We start from the raw sequence: 20,138 nt of genomic DNA on the forward strand, positions 1-20,138 counted from the left end.
TATATGGATAAATGGAAGTATTGTGAAAATTTCGTAATGGGAACCCAATAACATTGTTTTTTTTTTTTTTTTTTTTTTTTTGTAATTCATTCCAAGTCCTAGGAAGTTGAAATTTTCACTATATTACTACGCTATTTATCTCTCTAGAATTACTAAGCTATTTACTCTCTAAAATTACTAAGCTATTTATACTATACTATATTACTAAGCTATTCATACTATACTATATTACTAAGCTATTCATACTATACTATATTACTAAGCTATTCATACTATACTATATTACTAAGCTATTTATACTATACTATATTACTAAGCTATTCATACTATACTATATTACTAAGCTATTTATACTATACTATATTACTAAGCTATTTATACTATACTATATTACTAAGCTATTTATACTATACTATATTACTAAGCTATTTATACTATACTATATTACTAAGCTATTTATTAACCTCTAATGGAAACTGCACTCCACTTTCATTGTTATCATATGTTCCTTATAAGAATTAATTTTGAATGCCTTTGTGAACGCCTCCAGAAATGTGTTTTTGAAAAAAACTTCTGGAGGTCACTACCATAAAACAATAAAAACAATTTGCACTTTCCGGTTTATTTGGCCTTTTCTGATAGTAGTGCAATCTATTATAAACAGGTAGTAAACTCGATCTTGTTGCATTTGCGATAATCCCAATAACTGTAATTCTGTGGGTTTTTACATTATGGTATTATGGTGAAATGAGTTCCCCTTCACTGAAATCTTCAATCATATAAAAAAACATAAATATGTTTTCAGAATCTCCTCTTCATTCCTATTTACTTATTACAATGACAAAGCAAAAGTGACCAATGGAACGTGCAAGTGGTGGCAGTGTTAGGAAAGGAAACAAAATTGATTTAGAAATGAAGATGAAATTGATTAAGAAGTATGAAGCAGGACAAAGTTTGTTATTTATTGCACAGGAATTAGGTCTCACTGCTTCAACAGTGAATACTATTTTAAAGGACAGTTCACTTATAAAAGAATATGTCAAAGGATCAACGCACTTAAGATCAACAGTGATCGCAAAACAGCATTCAGGTGTTATATCGAAGATGGAACAGCTGTTAATAATATGGATGGAAAATCAGATTCAGAAGCAAGTGCCCCTCAGTCTAATGACCATTCAAGCAAAAGCAACAAGTATTTATGAAGATAATAAGGATAAGTACGGCAAACCCCAAGCTAAGTTTGTGACAAGCAATGGGTAGTTTAATAGGTTCAAGCATTGCGCTGGTTTCCACAACGTAAAAGTATGTGGTGAAGTCGCCAGTGTCGATTCTGCAGCTGGAGAAAAATTTTGTGATGTGTTGGGGAAAAAACTATTGAAGGCAGCTATTCAATGCAGATGAGACTGCTCTGTATTGGAAAAAATTGTAGGGCCGAACATACATTGCCAAAGAGGAAAAGACAATGCCAGGTTTCAAGGCTTCAAAAGATAGGGCCACACTCTTGCTTGGAGCTAATGAAGTGGGAATTACAGATTAATACCATTGCTTGTGTACCATTATGGAAATCCTCATGCATTTAAAGGCATCAATAAAGTCATACTTCCTATGCATTTCCGATCGAACCAGAGAGATAATAATATCTCTCTTTGAGGAGGTTAAAAAATATTGTAAAGACAACGACATTCCTTTCAAGATTCTGCTACTATTAGATAATGCTCGTGGACATCCTACGCATCTAGATGATTTCAATTCGAATGTGAGCGTCATATTTCTACCGCCAAACACGACGTCACTCATCCAACCTATGGATTTGAGGAGGTGTTATTTCGAATTTAAAAGCATACTATTTACGTACAACATTTGCTCAGGCATTTATGTTAAGAGACTTTTGGAAATCTTACAATATTTACCACGGCATCTTAAACATTAATAAGGCCTGGGCGGAAATTACTAAAAGTTGTTTAAATGGCGCATGGAAGAAAATATGCCCATGGCACACAAAAGACTTTGAAGGGTTTGAAAAAGATGAATCATGTGAAGAGGGGTTACAGAGTGTAAAGGTTGCAGAGCTAGTTCAGTTGGAGGTTGTTGCCAAAGATGTGGAGGAGTTAACAACGGAAGAAGAGAAGGAATTATCTAATGAAGAACTTATTGACTTGCAGGCAGCGATAGTGAAAGAAAATGCTGACCAAGCTCAAGATGAACCAAATTAGGAGCCGAGATGCTTCATCACCAGAGAGAGATGGCAATGGCATTTCATGAAATTGCATCAGCAATGGCAAGGTTTGAGAAGATGGATCCTGACAGCAAAAGATTCTTAAAGTTAACAAAGGGGTGAATGATATGCCTGCTTGCTACAGTTTACGACCTCTGATCTATTTGCTAAAATGCCTGAAATGTAAAACAGAGTATATATCAACTAATTTGTGTGTGTTTGTTTTTTCCCTCCTCTTGAATGTACTCAGTGCATTCTAAAAAATTTATTTTTAAAATACAATCATTTTTTTCCTTTTGGTTTAAAATTACTCAATTCACTGGAAATGAAACTTTCTCTGCTTCTGAAGTGTCAGGAACAGTGAAAATAAAACTCTTAGCTAAAAACCTGTTCAGATAGTTGGGTGTAACAATGAAATCACTGTATCCAATATGCAATTAGCAGCAACCAAACTTGCTATACAATTCACTGGCATCACATATTCAGATTTTAGCAAAATATTAATCACACACAACAAACTGAATAGCTCTAATGTCCAAAATTTCATATTTTTATTTTTTTGTTTATCTCTCTCTCTCTCGCATGGATTACAAGTACTGAACAGAAAATAATATCCCAAGACATGGAATATGCTCTTGACCCTTACAGTTATGTATAATTATTCATAATAAACAACACAAGACTTATTCTAATGTATTAATGTATGTCAAAATGTCAGAGTAGTAATGGCAGAAAAAATTAATCTTAGCAATTTTGTTAACACATGCTAGAAATTTACTGAGTTTCTACCGAGCACAACTGTTATCCTAGCACAATTGACAAGTTAACACATTAACATAACATCATGAATAGACTCATAATGTTCATCTTAAATTGTTTGACTAGTGAAAGCAGCAAAAACAAAACTTCATTTTTTTTTTTTTTTTTTTTTAATTTCTCCACAGCAGAATTAATGTGCTGATTAATGTCTACCACAATGAAACTAAAGATTATTAAAATTTTAAATGAAAATTACAAAAATTTTGTTTGATATTAATTAAAAGAGTATCTGAAAATTCTCTTGATTAAAATACAAACACATTCTGCATTTTAAACGATACTTCAAACCCATTTAAATCAAAACAGATATGTTTTTTAAACATATTTATTCCAAAATACATCTGTTAAAATCTTCAAATTAACAAGATTTTACTGTATTACTAAAATTCTTTAGTATGGATATTTTACCCCTGTAAAATTTTGCCACATATTTGATCTGCTTGCTCATGAGGCATAAAGTTGGGTTTTGTTTCCCATTCTAGACTCATAGCAAGAGTGCCAATACAAAAAAGTTAACCTTAATCTCACATGAATGTCTGTTATGATAGTTGATGTTAGCTGTCATTCACCTTCACTAATCACTATTTAAAGCAGGTTATCTCCCATTTTAGCTAAAATATACTCTAGCCTACAGTTATCTGGTCACATAAACAGTATAAAAAAATTTAATGTCTGGTAAAAATTTCAATAAAAAAATGCCAAAATCCATATGAAATAAAAAGTTCAAACAAACAAAAAATAAATAAATAAATAAAATAAAGAGACAACAAATCTGAATATTCTCCAAATAGGCCTCTGGGGTTGGGTATATTCATAATATAATTTAAAGTATTTTTCACCAACCGTATATTGAAATGACAAAATAAAACAAAAGTTTGATAACTATAATTAAGCTTACAATAAATTACTATTTACAGTGGATATAAAACAATTAAAATATCATAAAATACAATAAAATATACCAGGTTAAAAGCAATAAAATATCTGTAAAACAAATAAAATATAACAGGTTAAAAGCGATAAAATAACTGAAGCTTTCGAAGGCTCCGCCTTCTTTCTCAACAGGTACTGTTCAGAAACTTTCGAGCATGTCGAGCATGACTCACTCTGGATGAGTCATCGTCATCAGTCAAGTTTTGTTTATCTCTGCTTTATTTTGAATGACAACACGAAATGTGTGTTATTACAGGCATTTCAATATTGCACCAGAAAGCTCCCCTTCCAGTAATCCAACCAGAGTTTAGTAAGAATCTCATTCATATTTTTTACTAAAATAGTGACCATATGATTCCTCTGGGTGACTATCAAAGTTCCTGTGTTTCTGCTGGTTCACTGTGTGAAATCTTTTAGACTAGTTCTTTGGTCATTCTATGCCAATTCATATAGTTTATTTGCATTATTTGTGAATATCATTATATTCAGAGACTTGTGACTGCTCTCTCTCTCTCTCTCTCTCTCTCTCTCTCTCTCTCTCTCTCTCTCTCTCTCTTGAGATAAGATTCGCAGTGACTACTACTCCAAATGAAAAAGGGCTTTAAGAATTCCTGAAGTCACCAACAGGATTTGAACACAGACCTCTGAATGAGAGACTAGTGGCAAGGCCACTACACACTATCATGTGGGACAGACAGTATTTATATAATTTGTGTATGAAAGAATTACTGCACAATATCTCAGAAACATTTTAAAAAGATGCTATACATTCAAAAAAGAATAAGTACCTTTCACTAAAATGTAATCTTTTTCTACATAATCCCTTAAAATAAATTAATTTCTACACCACTTATCCCAAGGAATGTATATATATAATAATAAAAATCTTGTTTTCTTTTGTGAAGTATAAACAATATTAAAACTTGCAACACTTGTCTTCCAGAAATTAATTCAAAATTAATTTCTGGAATTAAACTCCGCCATGGACGGTCCCAAGCCCGGCTGCGAAAGGAGGAGGGTGGTCATCCTGCCGAAATGACCAGAACCGGGAAACTGGGGAAACTAGGCAAGAAACCGCATGAAATTCGGAACAAGCTCTTACAACAATGTTACCGCATCCGGGGTAGCCAATGCGCCAGCACTGGGGACCCAGGGTGCTGGTGTGAAGTGGATCACTGGCCACAGCAATAAGCTTACTACGCCAAAAAGGACAATTAACATTGGCGAATGGAATGTTCGAACGGGGCACCACGTTGGACAAAAGGAAATCATTGCCCAAGAACTACTTAGGTGCAAGATATCAATTGCGGCATTATCCGAATTAAGGCTCACCGGGTCTGGAACGATGATCATCCAACCACCAGCACCTAACGAAGCGGTTATGCTATTCTACTCTGGTGGTGAGAAACGAGAAGCAGGAGTGGGCTTTATGGTCGATGCTCAGGCCACCAGTAGTGTGATCGCTTTCCAACCAATATCGGACCACCTGGCAGTCCTTACTGTCAAGGGCACCATCAAGACCCATATTATCTCCGCCTATGCACCAACTGAGACTAGCCTGGACCCGACCAAGAATGACTTCTACAACCAGCTCCAACATACGCTGGATTCAATTCCGCAGACAGAAGTGATCATCCTCGCAGGGGACTTTAATGCCCATATTAGCATGGACAGATCTGGTTGGGAAACAACAATGGGCAAGTTTGGCCATGGGAAGATCAATGACAACGGCTTACGTTTGTTGTCTTTTGCCGCATCTAACAACCTGATCATTGGAAACAGCCATTTCCAGCACCCTAAAAAACATCAACTTACATGGCGAAATCCATCTGGCAAGGACTCAGCAATCCTGGACTACATTTTGATCAATGCCAGATTTCGCTCATCACTCATGGACGTTCGTGCCATGAGGGGACCTGATTGCGGATCTGATCACTACCTCATCCGGGCTAAGGTGCAGCTCAAATTACGGCATGCAAAAAGATCATCTCGGTCAGCCAAGCTGGACTGGAGGCAGCTAATGAATGCTGCCAACAAACAGGCATATCAGATCGCCCTGTCCAACCGCTTCGAGATGCTGGCCGTGCCCGAGGATATAAATGAAGAAGAAAAGCAGATCTCTGATGCCATCCTGGAATGTGCGAAGCCCCTATGTCCACCTGCCCAACGTCGAACACAACCATGGATATCAGACGAGTGCCTCGACCTCGTGGACAAACGGAAACAGGCAAAGTTGGTCGACTTTGAACGGTACCGGCAGCTATACCGAGAAGTCCGACAAAGAATGACAGCAGTAAGAGACGCATACTGGAACCAAGTGGCAGACGATCTTGAAGTGGCGGCATCCAAAAACGAGTACTGCACTCTCTACCGCACCCTCAGATGTCTGAGTGGAAAGACCAAATTGACTAGTGACAACATCAAGAATGCTGATGGGACCTTCGTGCGATCACCATCCGAACGCCTGCAACGGTGGAGTGAATTCTTCAAAGCTTTGTATAATCACGACCCACCTCAGGGACCGCCAGCAACAGCACTCTCGATCGACCCCCCTGAGGTCTCCATGGTCGATGTTGAGCCTACAGTAGAAGAAGTGAAAGCAGCCATACAATCCCTGAAGAATGGCAGGGCACCAGGAGTGGACCAAGTCACCACAGAAGCGATCAAAGCCGGGGGAGATGTACTGCTTCGCCGACTACACTCACTCCTCAAAACCATCTGGTGCACTGAACAAATTCCGTTAACATGGAGGAAAGCCATTATCGTACCGATCCACAAGAAAGGTGATAACCGGGACTGCAAGAACTACCGTGGCATCAGCCTCCTTTCCATCATCGGAAAGGTCTTTATGAAGATCATCCACTCAAGACTGCAAAAACATTGCGAGCAAACCAGTCGAGAAGAACAGGCAGGATTTAGACCCGGGCGAGGATGCTGTGATCAAATCTTTGCCATTCGTCAGCTGATGGAGGAGAGGATCCGGTGTGGACAGCGAACCGTCATTGTTTTCATTGACTTTAAGTCTGCTTTCGACTGTGTCCACCGGCCTGTCTTATGGAAACTACTAGAGGTTGAACATGTCCCTCGAAAAGTCATCACTCCTCCAAACTGCATACAACGGTTTAACCAGCCAGGTGCGCATCCAGAACGATTTATCTGAGGAATTTACCATCCAAACTGGAGTCCGCCAAGGGGATGTAGCCTCCCTGTTGCTTTTCAACATCGTGGTCAACGCCATTATGAGGCAAGCATTCAGAAACAGACAGGGCATACAATATGACAAGGATCACTATGTGACTGACCTGATGTTTGCTGATGATAGTGCTATCCTTGCCGGTAACGACGCTGAAGCCACAGACATCCTCTACGACATTGCCCGCATTGCCCGGCCATACGGTTTGAAGATCAATGCTGGTAAGACAAAGGCCCTAACAACAGATGGGTCGCAAGCCACCATCTATCTCGAAGGCGTCCAGATCGAGCAAGTGCAGAACTTTAAATACCTTGGGTCGCTGGTCCAGGAGAAGAAAGTTGCATCCACCATGGAAATCCACAGCAGAATTGGACAGGCGGTCTCTGCGTTCGCCTCGCTCAAATGGTGTCTGTGGAAGAGGACCAACATTTCCACAAAGACTTAAATCCGACTCTTCCGGACTTTGATCCTGCCCATTCTTCTTTACGGATCGGAAACATGGATTTGTCTCAAGTTAGATTTGAACAAACTTGAGGTATTCCAAATGCGATGCCTGCGGCAGATCTTGGGCATCTCTCTTCGCAACCGCATCACTAATGATACCATCTGCGTCAGATGCCAACAGCAACCAACCATTGCCGACCAAATCCAGAAGCGAAGGCTCAGATGGTTTGGCCACGTATGTAGAATGGGCACGAACCGAATACCATCTACACTCCTTTGGAGACAACGACCCACCCAATGGAGCATCCAATGGACTGCGCCTAGGAAAACGTGGGCCAAGCAAGTGGAAGATGACTTGCAGAGCCGACGTCTCGACCTTAACCAGGCCAGGACTGAAGCCATGGATCGTAAGGTATGGAAGAACAGCACAGAGCAAGTCCGAAACCCTGCAGCACCTACAGCAGCATACTGGTTGCGTGGCCAACCGCCTCCCCCAGCTGCCAGCTAAGGACCAAAGAAGAAGAAGAAGAAGAATTCAAAATTAACAGTCTGGTGAGAGATTCGGTGTAACCAAGCAACCAAAATAAAAAGAAAGCTTAATCTTTCATTAATGCAGGCTTTCAATTATTTCAATAAAAATAATTATCAATGCACACTTTCAATCTGCATTGATAATTATTTTTAAATGCATAATGAAAGATTACTTTTAAATTAATTTCAAACTAACATTTCTAAAAGCTTATTTGCAAAAAAAAAAAAAAAAAAAAAAAAAATTACTATATTTAATTATATTAAATTATTGCTACAGCCATAACTTACTTTGCGAGTATCATATAGGTGTCACTTGATGAGGATGAAGAATTAAAGTATTCTCTTCCTGCTGACAGCACAAGCGCAACTGCACTTTTATATGGTAGCTTCTTTGAGTAGAGTGGATTTCCAAGCTGAGATGGCATTAAAGGTTTATTTTGTTTATTCAGAAGACCACATATCATCATCTGGCCAGCTAGAGAAATATTTTTACTAGTTCCTGAACACAAAAGGGATTGAATCAGGATCTGTGAATAAACATAACAAAATTCTTTTAATTGGATAACATACTTGTAAATTTATTTATGAACACAGAACCACAAAAAAAAAAAACACTTTCTTATTCCTAAAGTCATGTTAATAAATACAAATAAATGCTTTCAAACAAGTCTGCTTTGTTCGAATGATAAACATTTAAAAGAGATTTATTCCAGACTACACTAAAATTATGAGCTCAACTTGTGGCATACAGAGTAGTAGAGATCTAGCACAGATATTTTTATTTAATATTTTGAAACTTGGCTTTGAGCACCAGTAGCTCATCTTCTTAAACTTAATGACTCCCTTCACCTCTACTGATGCTCTAGATATTTCATATTTGCTGTCATAAACTGTAATGTATACAATATTTAATTAGGTAAAAAGGCAGCCTGTTTTTAATTTAGTTGTAATGATTAGTTATATTTGACTGCTCTGGCCATAGTCACATATTATATCCTTCAATGTAGCCTGTCTGTCTTAAAACGCTGAGCACTGCTGGAGTAAAATATGTGTATATCCGTCTATCCCATCTGTCTTTCATGACAGTGTATGGTTTTGCAATATGTCACACATTTGGAGTGGCTCAGTTTAGAGTCCTGTTGATGAGCAGAGGAATTTCTAAAGGCCTCTTCAGCTGGGGCTGTAGAAAGTAGGTCCCCCCCCCCCCCAACTTCCCAAATTACTACTAAACTACCGTTTGTACCAATACATAAAGTAATTCAAATATAAAATATAATTTGTAATATTATTAATATTCAGTTCAAAATACTGTTACAAATTATACAAAGAAATGCTTACCTACCATACTGGGTTTTGGTCCAAAAACTACTACTGTTTAACATAATTTCACAGTTCCTACTTGAATTTAATGGTTTAAAACACTATTAATCTATAAAATAACTATTTATAGCACTATTTATATTTACATAAATGAACAATTTATAATTCCACAAGGAAGTGTTTACTTACAATGCTTGCTTCTAGTGCCAAAATTTATTAGTATTAGAATTAGCAATGGCCACATAGTACAAGGAAGCCTATGGCTTATGCTGCACCAGCCAAAAAATAAAATAAATAAATAAAATAATAATAATAAAAAAATAAGAAATAAAATAAAATAAAATGATAAGAATAAAATAGGTAAAAAAAATAATAATAATAAATAAGAGAAAAGGAAATGGACAACCTAAATAATAGGAAATGGACAACCTAAAAAGTGTTTTCCTCTTCCCGTAGATAATTATCCAGCTGACCTTTGAATTTCCCCAAACTGTCAGCCTCTATCACCCATGTACGCAAACTTATTCCAGTAATTTATAACTCACTAGCTAAAATAAAACTTCCTGCAATCCAGTTTAAACATTTCCTCCCCGTAACTTGAAATTATGGCCCCTTGTTCTAGAATCGTTTATAATTGTGCAAATTTTGTACTCCTTCATTTTGCTTATGCCTCTCAGAGCCTAGAACACCTCAATCAAGTCTCCTCTAAGGTGCCTAGTTTCCAAGCTCTGCAACCCACATATTCGAAGTCTTTCTTCATATGGACGCCCTTTTGCCGATCTCACCAAGCGAGTTACCCGTCTCTGGACCTTTTCAAGAAGCATAATTATTGCTAACAACTATTTATTCAATAAAGTACAACTTCCTAAATAGCTATTTGATTTAATATTTAGCCCATTTGTGTGATAGGTGCAATAAAACTATAAGCTAAACTAAAATTTATACCAACCTTGATCAGAGGCATTTCAGAAATAATGTTAAAATTGCATGGGAAGATATCGTTCCACTCTGAAATTTTGATAAATGGCAGGAAATACACAAGTCTGTATATATCTTGTGTTACTGAAGTTAAAATTTTATCGCAGAATAAGAAACAAAAGCTTTTTTTTTTTTAAAGAGCAGATAACTACAAGCTGATTACAGCCTGTTCATCCCTGATCTTGCTTCTTAACAATCACTTTGAGAAGTGCATTTTAAAAGTACAAAATAATGAAAAACTACTAGTAATTACTATATTAACTAATGAATATATTTACTATATTTGAAATAATCTCTTATGCAGAAAAAATATTCAAAATACTTGCTTCATAACAGTCATTTTGGGATATGCACTTAAAAAGTCTACGTTGCATTTCCAAAAGATCACAAAGCATATGTTTCCACTGATTCTCATCCAAAGGAGGTGTTCTGAAATAAGAAAATAATCACATAAATAAATAAAAAAATCAAACATGCATATCACAGAAACTGAAATTTGACTGCCTCACTGACTGTAAGACTTAGTACAAATCAGCAGAAAGTGCAAACTTTTAATCTGACCAGCTATACTTATCTGAAAGTAAGTTTTTTTTTTTTTTTTAAATTGCTCATTTACTTAAAAGAATAGATGTGTACGTTAAGGAGAACACAATCACAACTTTTTTTTCTTCCTCTGCCTTTTATTACATACTTTATTATACTTATCATGAAATTACTGGTTTATGGAGTGGTGGTGGGTTCTATTTTTTTTATAGCATTTCCCTTAATGGATTATGTCTTCTTTGATTATACTATGAAGCTGGTAAGTTCTACTAATCGATACAAGAGTCGTGTGGATGTCATGAGGAGTTTAGGAAGGCACTGCTATTCCCTCACCTACTGAAATCTAAGATGTTATTTTTTAGTGACAGCAATAACTTCAAATGTGTAACATTCAAAAATAAATGCTCTTACAACACATTTTATGAATTAAGTTATTTACTGAAAATTGGCCACCTCATTTCCTAAATTTAATTGTTGTTGTTATTTGGTTTTTAGGAGCATTAGCAACTAAGGCCATATTGCTCCGGGGACATGTGGTGGTCATTCCCTGACTTTTCCGCATTCTCCGTATTTGGTGGTCACGGGCACGAACCCCGGTCTAATCAAGAAGCGTGTGCTACACACTGCTGCTCCTGTCCACAGAGATGCCCCTAAATTTAATAAGGTATTGGCTATTTTCATGATATTTACAGCATCGGCCATTAAAAAAATCAATCTATCAATCTATCTATCCATCCATCCATCCATCCATCCATTTACATCAGATGCATGTTTTTGTAAGCTCCTGCCCCCTGTTTCACCTTTTTACTGCAAGAATCACCTTTTCACTGCAAAAAAACTCCACTTTTGGGTCACACAGCAGCAAATACACAGTCAAATAACACTCCAACAAATAAAATAGTCACTGTAACTTTCAGGAAAATGGGATGGTAATTTTTGATAACAACGAAAATGCCCCTTTACAGCAGTACTTAACAGTGATTGCAGAGGATGCACCACCAAAAACTCATGCTTGCATCCTGTGTAGCAGAACTGTGTAGGTATATTTTAGCCATCCTTCGTGGTTTAAAACTGTCCTGCAAAATGGAATAGACATCGGTCATCATCTGGAAGAGGTGCCAATTGCCACAGAACCAACAAAAGTAACTATATCAAACGTTCCCACTTGAGATTCCTCATCTTATATAAATATGGATCTGTTACCAGGAAAATATGCAGAAACTATGAAACTAGAATTTTCACATATAAAAAGTTTCCTACACAAGCACTTATGCATTTCGTCAAAAATGGCAAACAATATCCCTAAACTCATCAACACTGACTTAAATGGAACATACACCTTTTACATCACCTTTTCATCTCAATGTTTCATCTGCCATGAAGAGGGCCATTTAAGGAAAAAGTGCCCACATACCTCTAACTCTTCTGGGATTGATATTGAAATTCAAGCAGCATCCACCAGGGTTAGCATTAGCATTAGTAGAGGCATTTGATGCAAGAAAGCAAGCCTATGCAGCATCAGCCAAAAAAAAAAAAACCCACTTCCACTTCACCCCTCTGTTCGTTCAAAATACCTACAGAGGGGTGAAGTGGAAGTGGGTTAGGATAGATGCACAAAGCAAGCAGGCTGCTAAAAATAATGAAGATACAGAACAAACAACCAAACACTCTGAGATGCTTCACACACACACACACACACACACACACACACACACACACACACACACACACACACACACACACACACACACACACACACACACACACACACACACACACACACACCAGAAAAAGAAAAATCAAAGAACTCAGAATTGACTCTTCATAAGGCCTACCAACAAAAAGAAGTAACTCTCAGAATCAACCCTCAAGACAGTCCATATCCAAAGCCATAAAACACAAGAAAACAAAGTACACACGCAGGAAAAAAGAAAATCACTAACAAGAACAAAACAATGGATGAGAATAAATACAGAACACCAAATAAGTCATAAGGTCAGATATTAAACCAAAAGTCATAAGGGCAGATCTTAAATAAGTCCCTCGCACCAGCAAGTATGGAAATAAATTAATATCTCTACTCACAACTCTATAAATGAAGAACTAAAATTTCTGAAGGCCAAAAAAGAGACTAACTGTGATTCACATAATTCCAATGCTTCAGAGGAGGAAGACAGGGAAAGCAAATTTCCCTACACCAAAGGCCCTTTAATTGCAAAATAAATATGTTCTTTTTTACAGCAACTATGCAGCTCCCCACAGAAGCTGATGACAGTTGTGAAGTAAACCACTAACATACCAGAGCTCATCTCACAACTTATGGGTCTGCATTCTAAATTGAAGGAAAAGTAGGACAAGGCAGACATGAATAGATCTAAATGTATATACTACTTGATTAACAGGCTGAAAAAAAATACAGCTAATCAGAATGATTACAGCTCTCAAAAACCTGCAAAATCTTCACTTTTATACCTGTAAATAATGACAACACTTTGCATGCTGCCACTAAATGCAAGAGGATGTGCCTCTGCATTGCATAATAAGCTGGCTCTTAACCAGATCCAATGACATCATGCTGACCTACTCTTCTTAGAAGAAACAAACATAAAAGTATATGCAAGCTCATCTTTGAAATGGGCAGATTAGCCATATGCATTTCATCATTCTCCAAACCAACAACACCGTGGGCAGGAGTGAGTATCACCTGACATCATGTCTTCCTGTAAGCTCAATGCGATAGTAGAGATAGCTGGCTACATAATGCATGCCCTCCTAGAGACACTGCAAAAGGAAACTTTTGCAGTGTCTCTAGGACTCTAACACTCACCATTTAAATCACAAATTTCATACAGAGCCATCTCTCTACATTACATCAGGAACACATCATACTAGCTGGTGATTTCAACTGCACCCTTGACCCAGATATTGGAAAGTGCATGATGTGTTAAACATCACACACACCAGGGAAATAGAGAAAAGTGTGCATGCTACATCTTCACCGAGAGGAAGAGTACTAGTTGTCAATCAGAGAGTTTTATGACACACCCTTCAAGTTCTAACTCCATCTGTCTATTGATTTCCTCCATCAAATCCAAAGCTTCCAATGGAACGAAACCAACTGGATATCCTTCTCTAAACTCGGCCAGCCAATCAGTCATGGAAGCCAGGGATTTGTCTTTCTTGAACACAAAATCACAGCTTTCCAGATCACCTTTTTCTAATGAAACTACAAACGAAACACTCATATTCTGTCACTATGGATGAACTACTAACAAATGCCACTAAAGGGCAAATTCTAAGAATTTGCCTTTTAGTGGCAAATTCTAACTACCCTCATTCTATAAAGACACACTACACTGCTGGAAAAGCTAAACCTTCATCAAGCCTTTGAGGGAATATTGCTTCCAGTCATACTTTCAGAACCACCCTTCTGTAATAAAAGGATAATGGACCCTGAAACTGACGATGACCACCTTTTTCCTTAGTGAAACTATGCAGGGGAATGAAGGAAAAGGCAAACTTTTGTCCTAAATCCTTGCTTGGGGAGTAATTATAGTATAAAGGGAGATGATGTCCTGAAGCCTGATGGGAGCTTTTTGTTAATACCATCTTCAAAGGAGGGTGAATATGTGTCGTAGGCCATCTTTTATTGCCCAGGAACATTCCATTGCTGTATTTCAACTTCAAAGAAGGCTGAATACGTGTCGCAGGCCATCTTTTATAGCCTGGGCACATTCCATTGCCATATTTCAAGTGTGGTGGAGGGTGTTGAGTAGTCAAAAGGAGAAGATGTAGGGTAGAAGGAAAATTTTCCCACCCCACCGTATTATACTTATAGTTTGGGAATTTGGAAATTGTAGATTTAGAGCAGCTTACAGGTTTTTTTTTTGGAAAAAAAAAAAGGGGGGGAGGGGGAAGAAAGGAGGAAAGGGAAAGAAAGGTTTCACTAGAAAATCCGAGTGTGTGACTACTCGTCACCATTTAGCAGAGATCCTGGATTTGGAGGGGGGGGGGGGTTATGTTCTGTTATTAAAGTTGAACTTATAAGATATTTGTTTAAGGTCCCAATCTTCAGAGATTATTATTCGTCTAGGTATGTTTATTGATCTGTTTGTTGATGTCTCACTGTGTCTCACTGGTTCCTAACTTAAATTTTGTGTCTTGTTTATCAATTATCATCGCATTTTCAAAGAAAGGGTAATGTCCTGTGTCTAAGTGGTGAGGTACAAAAATAGCCTATACTATCCTTTTTTTTGTAAAAAATCCACAAAGTTTATTTTAAATCCATAATGAGATCGCAGATCCACTACAAGGAAAAGTTACAATAAATTATTAGCATCTGTCTGCCTTTATGAAAATTAGCAGGTCTCGACTACTCAAGTTGTCTGTAAAAATGTCTAATAAAGTTTCGCGACTTCAGGACCTCCATATTTGTTTTACACTATGTCATGTTACAACTTTTAGTTGAAATAAAAAGAAGGGATGATGTGCCTTGTGTTGACATATCAGGATATCTCAAGTAGAGCGTACGGAGAAAGTTGCAGATCAGAATTCTGATCGAACTCCACAATCAGAGAACAGCATTTTTTAATCATCTAAACAGCAAATGGAACAGTGCCGGTCACCTGTTCACCATCACTGAAGAGTACATCACCCTCAACATCAAACCTTAAGAAGAGACTGATAAAATGCCAAGAAATTGTCTTAAATTTCCAAAGTGAAAATGTTTCTCTCCACAAAGATTATTATATTTAGAAAATCTGCTTACTGTTCATGTTTAAAATAAAAATATCTCTCAATCTCAATCTCTCTCTCTCTCTCTCTCTCTCTCTCTCTCTCTCTATATATATATATATATATATATATATATATATATATATATATATATATACATAGTATAGTATGTGTATGTGTATATATATATATATATATACATACACATACACCGATGAACCAAAACATTATGACCACCTACTTTATACGATGTTGGTCCTCCATGGGCAGCCAAAACAGCTCGTATCCGGCGAGGCATGGATCCTACAAGATTTCTAAATGTGTCTTGTGGTATCTGGTACCAACACGTAACCAGCAGATCCTTTAACTCCTGAAAAGTCTGTGGTTGAGACGTCGCAGATTGGAGTTGCTGTTCCAACACAAACCTTCACAGATTTTCAATGGAATTGATGTCTGGGGAATTTTGAGGCCAGGGCAATATCTGGAAGTTTCCCCCATGTTCCACGAACCAGGCTGGAACATCCGGGTGGTGTGGCATGTCGCATTATCCAGCTGAAAGACAGCACCACACAGAGGGACAGACTGTTGCCATGAAAGGGTGTACCTGGTCAGCAATGATGTTTAGGTAAGTGTAAAGTGTTCATTGTCTAACGGCCACAGGGATTTCTCCATCTCCATGTTGTGTACTTTGTTTGTGAAACACAGAACACTGTGAAGGCCAGAGATTTTGAAAAGTGTAAGGTATATGTTTATGTTGTGTAGAGTCTTGTTGTGCTGTTCCTCAGAACTTTAAGCCATTGGTCACATAGTGTGATCCCCTGTTGTCCACACTTTGCCCTGAGGAGGCAGGTCAGGCATAGAGGGATCGCATTAGAAGTAAGTACTTTGGCAGGCCCTGCCACCTAATTTCCTAAGATTTCAGCAGCAAGGTCCTTTAAAAGAAAAAAAAAAAAGGCATGAATATTCAGTTAGAGTAGAAGTGAAAACTGAAGAAGAGGGTAACAGATAGAAGTATGGAGTGACAGCATTAGCATTAGTAAAAGCACATAATGCAAGAAAGCAAGCTTATATGGCATTAGGTGGAAGGGGGGGAAAACCTTCTCATTTCACCCATCCACTCGCTGCAAATGTTTGTCTAGTTCTGCCTCGAATATATTTAAGCTATCTACTTCTACGATGACAGACGGAAGTTGTTCCAGCAATCAACCACCCACTGGATAAAGGTAAACTTACACACATCTATCCTACAAATGTCTTTCCTCAATTTGAATTTATGCTGCCTCAGATGATTATTCTAAGCAAGAGAAAGAATTCTATCAGCATTAAGCATACTCAAACCATTTATACACCTCAATCAGATCACCTCACAGGTGACTAGTCTCCAGACATTGTAATTTGCAAAACTTGAGCCATTCTTTGTAAGAGCAACCCTTTGTTCTATTCACTAATCTTGTTGCCCTTTTCAGTGCTCGTTCCAGCAGCTGTACATCCTTCTTAAAATGAAGCCTTAAGACCTGTATACAGTACTCAAGGTGTGGCCTGACCATTGCCTTATACAAGGGGATAATCACCTCCTTATCCCTGCTAGGAAAATTCCTGTATATCATTGACAAGACCCCATGAGTTACTCTTGCAGACCATCTGTACCACTCAGAAAAGGCACCTCCGTAGCCAGGTGGCTAGGAGCAGTGCGTAGCACATGCTTCTTGATTAGACTGGGGTTTAAGCCTGTGACCATCAAATACGGAGGATGCGGAAAAGTCAGGGAATGACCACCGCATATTATTGGAGCAATATGGCCTTAGTTGCTAATGCTCCTAAAAACCAAATTAACCACTCAGAAAACTTCATATGTGACTGTACAATTACCTCCCACAGGTTCTTTTCATTCTTTACCACTGTCAGTGTAGTACCACAGAGCTGATATGTTACTTGGGGATTACTGCAGCACTTTACACTTGTCAACATTAAACTTCAGCTGCCACCTCTCAGCCCATCTGTTTAACTTTTGTAGATCTTGTTGCAGCAGCGTAGTGACATTAACAACCCTGCCGACCTTTGTATCGTCTGTAAACTTGGACAATAAGCTTGATATACAATCATTAATATCATTAATAAATACAGAAATCAAAAATGGAACCAATATTGAACCCTGGGGGACTCCACTAATAACATTAGTTCACAAAGAGCAGCATCCATTGATTACCACTCTCTGTCTTCTCCCACTCAAACATCCCTTTATCCATTGCAGCAATTTACCTACAATCAGTCTTCCATGTGCAACAGTATCAAAGCCTTTCTAAGATCCAAAGATATGATAGCAAAATTATTCTTTGCATAAAGATTCTTTGTGAGCAAATCAAAGTATCCAATCAAATTGTTCAGGCAAGACTTCCCCTTAACAAACCCATGCTGTGTCTGAGCTATAAATGAAGTCTTGTCTAGATGATCCTGCAATGCTTCTTTAACCATTGCCTCCATTAATTTCCCTGGAATAGAAGTTAAACTAACAAGTCTGTAATTACTTGTGTCATCTTTTGATCCTCCTTTGTGAATTGGGATCACATTTGCACATCTCCAGTCCATGGGTACCTCGCCTTAGTCAAAAGGAAGCTCTCATAATTATGGCTAACGGATTGCTTACTTCCTTTGCTGCCTCCTTTAATATAACTGGATAGATCCCATACACCCAGGTGCCTTTCTTATGTTTATATTCAACAATTTCTCCTCCATTCTGCTCTCAGTTATTACAAAATTATCTAGCTCACTGACAGTTTAATTCACCTCAGGCATTCCCCTTCCTGAATAACTCCTCATGTGTGAATATAGATGCAAAATACCCATTTAATTTGTTAGCCACCTGAGCAGGATCATCAACAGTTGAACCATCAATATCCAGCGGACGAATCTGATTCATCCCCTTCCTTCTAGAGTTTAAATAAGTAAAGAATTCTTTGCTGTTTTTCTTTGCATCCTTTGCCAAAGATTTCTCGTAATCTGCTTTTGCCTGCCTAATCTCCTTTGTGACTTGGTTACACACCAGCTTATATCTACCATAGGCTTCCGTGTCGCCTGTTAATTTATATGTATCCCATGCATTTTTCTTCTCTGCTACATGTCTCATTAGTTCATCTAACATCCATTTAGGCCTAAACCTTGAACAGTATTTCTTGGCTGGTATGAAAATTCTAGTAGCCTTCAAGATTAATTCTTTGAATGCATCCCATTTTGAATTTGCTGTTGGTAACATCATCAGTTGATCCCACCGTATAGAATTTAAATACTGTCTCAGACCGACCACCGTAAGTAACCTTTGGGAAAGCATAAACCCTTCCTTTTATCCCCAATGGTAGTTACCTCTTTGAATAAATCCCACTTCAGCATACTGCAATCACTGCCACCTAGTGATTTTTTTATCTGCAGATAGGGAAAGCAAACCCAGAAAGGTCAGTGGTGAGTGGCCCCACCAGGAGAAAAGTGAGGTGGTAGGAAGGGGGAGGAGACAGAAACCCATCTCCTCCCTTTCCCTACCAAGGGTGGGGAGTTTAAAGTGAACTAAGTTAGGGCATCCGGTTCAGAATGCCAGGTGGCCAAGAATGGCAGATGATATCTAGTGGCATTGTCAGTATTCATCTAGGAGATTGTGTTATTGATCACATCCGCGAGAGTCATGTCCAGTAGTATACAAACCTTTTTTCTTTCGTAGGTTGTCTCTATTAGGTTTCGAAACATTTCGGTGATGGTTCCCGGGTAAACTGTTCTTCACTTGGTAGTTGTCTTTGGTGGGTGACATCTTTGAAGCATGGATTCACACCAATGATGGTAATGCTGGTCATGTTTTGCTGCCTTGTTCCAGTACCATCAGGGTCCCAGGGTTCAATTAGTAGAGGGTTATCACATTACTGCGATTATCTGTCTTCTCCTCGAGAAAAGCTGCTGTTCGTAGTTGGTGAGAGCTTGATACTCTTCCTTAGTATCCAGTAAGTGGTTTTCTTTGTCTTTTGTTATATAAGTCAGCTTTGTTATGAGCTGGCAGCGTAGTGGGGGCACTTGTGCACGAGGTGATCCCAGTCTTCAGTTCCTCCAGAGGAACACACTGGGTCCTCTTCTAAGCCAAAGGTTGTTAGTTTTGCCTTTATTGCACCATGGCTAGTAAGCAAATGTTTAGGTCAGTGGTAGATGTCAGAGTGCCCGGCACATGGATGACTGGACCCAGCATTTCCCAGTAGAACATTGCCCAAAGCATGACACAGCCACCACCGGCTTGTTTTCTTTGTACGGTGCATCCAGGTGCCATTACTTTCCCAGATCAGGGAAAGTGATGGCACCTGGTAAACGATGCACACACACTCGGACATCCACATGGTGCAACAGGAAACATGATTCGCCAGATCAGACGACCTTCTTCCAATCACTCAAGGTCCAGTT

The 20,138-nt window shown here is 38.2% G+C and overlaps 1 protein-coding gene across 1 annotated transcript in view; it reads right to left on the bottom strand.

Moving 5' to 3' along the window:
* The window catches only part of LOC150089359 (NBAS subunit of NRZ tethering complex-like), a 1,057,261-nt gene that overhangs the window by 624,823 nt on the left and 412,300 nt on the right, over window positions 1-20,138 (bottom strand). The window contains exons 30-31 of the mRNA XM_090389247.1: window positions 10,760-10,862; window positions 8,424-8,662 (exon numbers count right to left, since the gene is read on the bottom strand). Coding sequence (XP_090245373.1) covers window positions 8,424-8,662; window positions 10,760-10,862 — 342 coding nt within the window. The remainder of the gene's footprint in view (window positions 1-8,423; window positions 8,663-10,759; window positions 10,863-20,138) is intronic.

Source organism: Mastigoproctus giganteus, chromosome 2 (genome assembly GCF_048544385.1).
Source record: "Mastigoproctus giganteus isolate SK-2022 chromosome 2, ASM4854438v1, whole genome shotgun sequence".
NCBI classification, from domain to species: Eukaryota; Metazoa; Arthropoda; class Arachnida; order Uropygi; family Thelyphonidae; genus Mastigoproctus; species Mastigoproctus giganteus.